Raw genomic sequence first — 8,341 nt, 5'->3', positions numbered from 1 at the left:
GTACCCCTGGTATATTTCCTGGTACTCACTTCCTTCTAATGTCTTGTAGATAAAATCCAAAGAGTCTTGAATGGAACAGGAACAGGAAAAGGGATTTTCATATAGCTTCCCAACAGCTGACTGACTAGGAAAGTACTGAGCTCATCTCAAGTAAGTGTGTCATACCCATGTACCCTCAGGTTGGCTTACAGACAGAGATGGTCTTTTAACTCCAGGCTGGACATTTTCTCATAGTGATTGTAAAAGAATCAAATCCTTACTTTTCTTTGGAAAAGGGTTTCTTCCTTAGAGCAAAGAGCCAATCCTGTCCTCTCCCACAGTAAGCACTTTGTGATTGGCCCCATACCTCACAACAGCCATTTTGGGCTGGTACCCACTACCTTTTCCTAACATTCCCAAAATATCACAGGTTCAACAAGGTTGGAGACTCCTGCCTTGCATATTGCTTTAGAATGGATGATTGCCTGATGATAATCTTATTGCATATAATATTTTATGATGTGGCCTATCAATTTATAATTTATGTCAGTTTGAAGGTGCCTGGAGCTGCACCTTACTAAAATGAAAACAGTCAGGATTTAAAGTAAGTCAGGCACTTCCTGGTGTTGAGTGGTCCTGGTCACATGGGCCGGAAAATGCGGGGGGGGGGGGGAGCATGGCTATTTGCCCCGGAGCAAACTAACGCGCGGCTGCCGGATCACACGTCCCACCGACGTCCTGTGGTTTGGGGGAGGTGCCAATCACACGACAATCCTGCGGCATGGCAAAGAAGCAGCGCTGCGCAATCACAGCAGCAATGGCTAGGCGCCGCTGCCGTGGCAAATGGGGTTGTGGTTTTTAAAAAAACCGAAGTGTGCACATGCGCCGTTGGGTGCGTGTGCGCATCCCGTAGAGACTTGGGGGGGGGAACCTTTTTGCGATGGGACATAGGTGGGCACCGGATGCCACGAACTACCACCGGAAACGCGATCAAATGCCCACCCTTGCCCCGCAGTTTCTGGAAACTAGTACCTCGGAGGTACTAGTTTTTTACGCCGCATCTTCGGCAGGAAGCCTCGGGTTAGCCACGGGAGCTCTACGCTTCCCAGATGTTGCGGTGTGATCACGCCCGGAAAATCCACCTATCTTCTGTCTCTGTAGCGTGGCTAATGCTCCGTGTGACCGCAGCCAGTGTCATGTGTAAACGGAATATCAGGAGTGAAAGGTATGACAGACACGCTCAGTGATCTACTCTGCATTATCATATCAAATGTTCCAGGCTGAACCCGCATTTTCAGATAGGACTATGATGAATCCTGCTTCAAGCTAAAGAGAGGAGAGTTGAATAAGTGGGCAGAAAAAAGTCATAAACTCTGCATCCCACCAGCCTGGATCGTGAAGGAAATAAAAAGGCGCAATATTAATCTGCATAGCGGGAAGAAGTGATGGAGGGAGGCTTCTGCCAGATGTGTTTTGGCAACCTCGCTCCCTTTTAATTGCCTCTGCAGCTCTGGAAGCCCCCTCCCGTTCGCCTTTCTATGAGGAAGGGGCTGCTGATTCTGCTGCTTTCGACCCCCCCTCCCAGCGCTGCATTTCACCCGAGAAATCAATAGCATGGGGCTGGCTCTCCCCGAGCCTACGAGACTCCCGGCTGGCCGCGGGCTATATAACCCGGAGCAACCCGCCCGATTGCTCTCTCTTCAGCGGCAGCACCGGGCGCGGGCGAGGCGAGGCGGGACCGGACCCGACCCGACCCGACCCGGAGAGCGGCGGCGCCTCCTCCGCCTCGCTTCCAGCGAGCCCCCGCGAGCAGGCAGTTAAAGCCGAGCGTGCCTTTCCTCCGCCTCAGGGCGATGCGTGCAGCAGTTAAGGCAGAGGGCGGGCTCCGGGTTCACCAGCAGCAGGGCCGCCGCTCCCGGGTCTGAGAAGGCGGCGTCCTCCTCCCCCCCCCCTCCCCCGCCGGGACTGGCCCGGAGCGAGAGCCCGTCGGGAGCGCCAGGCGTCTTCTTCGGCAAACTCGGCTGGGGACTGGCTTGGGAGACGCGTTCCTGACAGTCGCTGCGATGCTGCCTTTGCCTGACAGGAGGTCCCCGCCGCTGCTACTGGTGCTGCTGGGCGCCGGGGTGCTGTGGGCGCAAAGCGGCCTCTCTCTGCGCATCTTTAGTGGTGAGTAAAGGGAAGGGGAGGACCCTTCTTGGGGACAGAGAAAAGATTTTGATGTTTCACCTAGATCGCGGAAGAGTTCTGGATTTTGCGGGACCCCGCAGTTGGCATCTCCCTTCCCTCCCTTGAAGTAGAAGTTGCTTGCCGCTACTATCTTAATATATCTATTTGCAACTATCTAACTGTACTTGTAACGCCGTTAGATAATTATTTCTAAGGAAACAAGTTTCGGGGCTCAAAGGTTTTGATCCTCAGTGATGGGGACACCTATGTAAGACAAGGGGGAAAGAATGTGATTTCTGACACACTCTCTCTTATATATATATATATATATATATAGTGTATATAGTGCATATAGTGTATATATATAGTGTATATAGTGTATATAGTGTATATATATATATATACACACACACACACACACACACATCTGTCACTATGCCTTCAAAAGTTTAATCATAACAGATTCAGATCTTGGTATGTAACCTAGAACCTTCTGATTAGAGAAACTTATAGCAGAACATATATATTTTATAATTGCTCTGGGTTCCCAGTAAGTAATATGTGAGATTTTACCATCTTTGAAATTCTGAGCACGATGCTTTGCTCACCCTTTCCTCATTGACTGCTGTGTTTCATTTGATTTTTTTTCTCCGCTAGAACTTTGATGCTCTGAGTTCGTCATGTAGGGAGCTATTTTAGAGTAACATAAGTTTAGAAGCAAGCATCTTGCTGCTTTGGGGGTTAAACGAACGAGGTTGATTAAATCTCATTAATCACATGCAAAATTTTCATAATTTAAGGACAATGGAAAAAGATCTCATCCTGCCTACTTTTTCAATACATGCTTATGAGTGATAAATATTGCACCACAGAAATACCCTGCACCACATCCCATAGGGAGGTAGTGGCCAATCGCCTGATTTTTTTTAAAAAAAGAAACCCAAAGAACAGCAGTGCTTATTAACATCACACCAGGTGCAGAATTTGCCCCTAGCATTGCTCAGCACCAGTGATATGTGTGTCTCTGCCTGTTGGGAGGGGGATTGAGAATGGTAATAATGGGAGATGTTATTTTCACCCATTCGCAGGGATTGAGAAGCCAATTGATTTCTGCAAAGAATGTCCATTCCCCCCCCCCAACCATCCCCATTACCTGATTACAGGGAACTAAGTGCAGGCTGGAAGAAGGAGGAATGGGCCATTCAGTGAGGCAACAGGTGCCAGTGGGTAATAACACACACCCCTCTTCCAAACTGTAAGCAAAGCCATAGCAGAACAGAACAGATTTATGCCATATCAAGGAGGAACTGCTGTGGAGTGTGTGTGTGTTTGAGGGCAGGTTGAAGCAAGTAAGGGGTAGGCAACTGGGCAAAAGTCATAGGGATGTTTCAGTAGACGGTGTGGGGCAGTGATGGTGGAAGTGGTACTGAATTTACCTTCAAGTTTTTACTTAGCTTGAACTTTAACCAAACTTCAAGCTTAATTAGCATGTGAATCATTTTTAATTTTCCATAGTCATGTTCTATAATTAAGCAGCAAGCTAGTCCTTCCTCCCTCCCTCCCCCCCCCTCTCACACACACAGATGGAAACAATAAAAGTTCTAGCTTAGGGGCAAAACGAAGCCCTTACATATGTGAAAGTCCAAATATGAGAAGCCAGAATAAGCACAAAGGACCATATTTGGATCCTAACACATACAAATGATTCATTTTGCCTCTAAGCTACAACTACTACTGAGGTGAGGGAAAGAATAGAAAAGTGCTATTTTTCTTTGTTTGAAAGATTTTTATACCATCACCCCAACTGCCAAATCAGGTCTTCTAATGACAGTAGGATGAAGAAAGCACTGGAATGTTGAAGACCATCTTTTAGACTTGGTTCATTGGAATGGAATAAATAGAGAGGTTGTCCAGCTTTGTAGACCAACACTTCTTGTACAATGATTGTGCAACTGTGAAATGTAAAGAAAAACAACACAACATACAAAGAATTCTCTAGGGCCTTTCATTATATGCCAGGGGTGCATGTTATCTATGTTACATAATGGATTGACATAAATTTATTAAATCCAGCTTTCCCCCATCCTATCATATATTCCACTGATTTCAGTGGAATGTATCTTTAACTTCATGTTTATAGAGTTGGAAAGAATCCAGTGGCCCTCAGAATGCCCTGTAGCTAAAAGCTTCTTCCAGCTGATGCTGAATTTAGTCATGAAGAAAGCATTTCCAAGGAAAGAGATGCCAGCACTTCTCACTGAAGCTTGTCACAAAACTTACTTGCTTTTATAGACAGGATATTTAACCTCAATTGACCTAGTTATAGGTTGAAGTTCAAAATATATTATTCAAAAATGTATATTCCACTGCTCTATCAATAGCTTTTGAGGCAGTAGACAGAATAAAAACCACCCATGAAAAACAACCATGAAATAGACAACGATAAAATAACAATAAAGACAAATCAATTAATAAAATCAACAACTAGCAGAGTAACTGCATTATAAAACTTTTTTATAAAAAAGAACCATCCAAACAATATTACAAAGACAATCCAAACCAGTCAAAAGCTTGAGTGAACTGAAAGGTTTTAGCCCAAAGACCAACCATGTAAGCAGCTGTGGGGAGGGTGTTCCACACCGAGGTACCACCATAGAAACTTCTCCATCTCGGTAGCCGCATACCTCACCTTTAAAGGTGAGGTGCACAGAGAATAGGGTCTTGATAGAAAATGTCAGGTTCATAAGAGAACAAGTGTTGTTGTTTTTGTTGATGATGATATTTCATTTATAGCCTTCATTGCTCACTGGGACTCCTTGTGGGATACAAAATATATAAAACAGTTCAATAACATAACAAAGATTATTGCTAAATAAACCAACACAATGAGTCTAGGACTGAAGAATAGGAAATTAATGCAAGCAAACAAAATCCCCATTCCAAGGCAACAAAATTGTCAGTGTAGATGAAGAACTGTCTAAGGCAACAAAAGATTTGACATATTAGAGACATGGTTACAAAGTTAGAAGACATTGAACTGAAGTACAATAAATGTACAATAACCATTGCAATAAACCACAATACTATCCTTTGTGGAAGCAACCTTCTGAGATTGTATGTGATAGTTCTGAGCCCTTTATAAGAATGCCCTCCTGAACTGAGCCAGAGTGGTGTAGTGGTTAAGAGTGTCGGACTAGTATCTGGGAGACCCAGGTTTGAATCCCAACTTAAGTCATTGAGGCTTGCTGAGTGACCTTGGGCCAGTCACACTCTCTTAGCCTAAGCTACCTTATTGTGAAGATAAAATGGAGGAGAGGAGAATGATGTGAGCCACCTTGGATCCCCACTGGGAAGAAAGGTCAGGTATAAATGAAGTCAATACATAAGTTATTCTGGGCAATTGAGCTACTGATGCACATATTAACTGTTCATTTCATTATTATTATTATTATTATTATTATTATTATTAAGGATTCCTGAAGATTTGTAATAACAGTATTTGCCTCATCTCCTCAGAGAGCCCTTTCCACAAAATGGGAGCTGCAATGGAAAAGATATGAGTAAGCTCTGGATGATGCCAAGTGGGCCATCTTAAGTGGAGGAAACAGCCAGTAGGTGGCAGTCTGAAGACTGCAGTTGAAACAGGGACATGTATGGTTCCTATAATAAAATATGTTACATTATGTTATTTTGGTTGGTCTTAACAAAAGGATTTTCCTATGAACCCAGATGCTACCTTTCTCTTTTACCCATGTCAAACAGTTAGGAAGATTAATATGGATTTCTCAATCACGAACCTTCTGTCCCTTGGATTCAGGACATAACCATTTTCAAGTTAATTTTTTAGAAATGATATCATAAGAACATAAGAAGTACCCTGTGGGATCACACCAGTGGTCCATCAAGTCCAGTATCCTGTTTCACACAGTGAACAACCAGTTGTCCTAGTGGGCCAAGAAATGGCACAGAATTCAAGGCCTTCCCCAATGTTGTTTCCTAGTACTGGTTTAGAGGTTGGCTGCCTATGAATGTGGATCTTTTTTCCACGAATCTTTGTAATGCCTTTTTAAAGCCATCTATGATGATTATGGTTTTGAAACTAAGTGACCGAGCAAATTTTGTTTTTTTTACCCTAGCCAGTCACATGGTACCCAAAGCCTCATGTTGCTACATACCTTTAAATAATACTGGAGTTGGAACACAAGAAAGGGGATGGCAAACCATATCTTTTGTACTGACTCATTTGCTAGGAATCCCCGGTGTGAATAGAACATTAATCAACCTTCAAGTGACCTAATGTTCTATTAGATTATGATCAATACACGCTCTAAACCTATTTTTGCAGGTTGCCTGACCTCCACTCAGATATGGTGCTTCTGTCTTTAAATGTTGAATAGGGCTAAGACATTGAACATATGAAGACACCTTAAACTTAGACCTCTGGCCTATCTAACTCAGCAGTTTTCTGCTCTGATTAGCGGCAGCTCTCCGTGCAGAGAAAGATCTTTTCCAGCTCTTGTTACCTGAGATCCCCCCTTTTAACATGCAGATGCCAAGGACTGAACCTGCAAAGCACACCTTCTTATAGCCATGCTCCCTCTCCCTTAGGCAGCTACTGTACCTCTTGCTCCACTTCTTTTTTGGTCTGTTTGTCCTTTTTGCTTTGGTGGCTCCTATAGGTTGGAGTACAGTCGACATCCCCCAGGTCCTGGCGGGGGTTCCTTCAGCTGATCAGCAGGGAACACGTGTCCGCTGATCAGCTGAAAGGGCCTTTACATCTTGAAGGAGGGAGGGAGAGGGGTGCATGCCACCCCCTGCTTCTCCCCCGAAAGCAAATTTGTGGCAAATTTGTGGTTTGGAGTACATGCACGCACACATCCTTTAAAGGAGTGCACACATCCTTTAAATGCTTTGGGGCAGAAGTGGGGGCAGGGTGCGCCTGCAACCCAAGTGACGAATTCGCAGCTTGGAGTGCAGGATCTGGTCCCCAACATGAAGATGTCACTTCTGTGTGATGTCATCATGTTGGGGCTGTTCCTGCCTCCTGGAATGCCCCTCAAAGTCCCCCACTGGGGACTCAGAAGGACCTGGCAACCCTAGGTTGGAGAGAAGGATGGATTCTAGTGGAGAAGAGGTGCAGGGCCCTGACCTAGATAGCCTAGGCAAGTCCAATCTCAGAAGCTAAGCAGGGTTGGCCCTGGTTAGTGTTTTGATGGGAGATCACCAAGGAATATCAGGGTTACTGCACTGAGTCGGGCAATGGCAAACCACCTCTGAATGCCTCTTGCCCAGAAAACCCCACGGGTTTGCCATAAATCAGCTGTGACTTGACGACCCCCCAAAAAGTGGTGCAGTAGGTGAGGTGGCTGCAGTCCTAGTGGCACAGACTAATTAAAGAAACCATCTCAGGAGGACTGGCAACATTGTTACAAGGTGGATTTTTGACTGTAGCAGAGAGGGCCACTTCCAGAGTTGGGGGGGGGCTCCTCTCCTGCTTCCCCATCACCAGGCACTCATACCCACCTTCCCTCCTACATGCCTCCCACATGCTTATGTGTCCTTCCCTTGTCTGCTCACAAGGACTCCTATTGCCCATGTTCACAGCTGCCTTCTCCCAGTGGCACTGGGCATTGCATGCAGCAGGAAGCATGGGTGGTGGAGCTGCAGCTAGTAAATAGGCAGGGGTGTTGGCAGCAGGGCCCCCTGCTGGACAGCTTGGGCCCCCTGCTGGACAGCTTGGGCCCCAGCAGCTGCCCCACCTCAGGGTATGCTGTTGCTGGCCTTGATAGCGGACTGTGTAGAAGATACATGCAAGATGGCTGCATTCAGTCCATAATAATTGCTGCAGAATTAACCTATCAATTTGTCTGTGACAGAGATCCCTTGTAGAGTAGTATTGAATTAGGCCTGGGAATACTCAACTTCAAATCTTCATTTGCCATGAAACTTAGGTGGTTTTGGGTCAGTCAATCTTTCTCAACCTAATCTACTATACAGGGTTGTTGTAAGGATAAATGGAGGAAAGAGAAATATGTTTGCCCCCACCCGAGCTCCTCAGAAGAAGTGTAGATAAGAAAGTAATATATGAATGTTCATCTGTGCTTTGGGCTCTTGCATCACTTTCTGAGACAGACAGCAGTAGTAGTAAGCAGAAAGTTATTGAAAATATCAGCACTGTTCACTACAGGGAGTTAGC

General features: G+C 45.3%; 1 protein-coding gene across 1 annotated transcript in view; it reads left to right on the top strand.

Annotated features, from left to right (window-relative positions):
* The first annotated feature begins 1,989 nt into the window (after positions 1-1,989).
* Positions 1,990-8,341, top strand: part of CHODL (chondrolectin) — a 52,692-nt gene continuing 46,340 nt past the window's right edge. Inside the window, exon 1 of the mRNA XM_015414281.1 lies at positions 1,990-2,145. Within this exon, the coding sequence (XP_015269767.1) occupies positions 2,043-2,145 (103 nt within the window). The 5' untranslated portion in view covers positions 1,990-2,042. The remainder of the gene's footprint in view (positions 2,146-8,341) is intronic.

The sequence above is a fragment of the Gekko japonicus genome, unplaced genomic scaffold, assembly GCF_001447785.1.
Source record: "Gekko japonicus isolate JY-2015 unplaced genomic scaffold, Gekko_japonicus_V1.1 scaffold72, whole genome shotgun sequence".
Lineage (NCBI taxonomy): Eukaryota > Metazoa > Chordata > Lepidosauria > Squamata > Gekkonidae > Gekko > Gekko japonicus.
The sequence above is the reverse complement of the archived record's forward strand: the minus strand, read 5'-3'. Positions and strand labels throughout refer to the sequence as shown.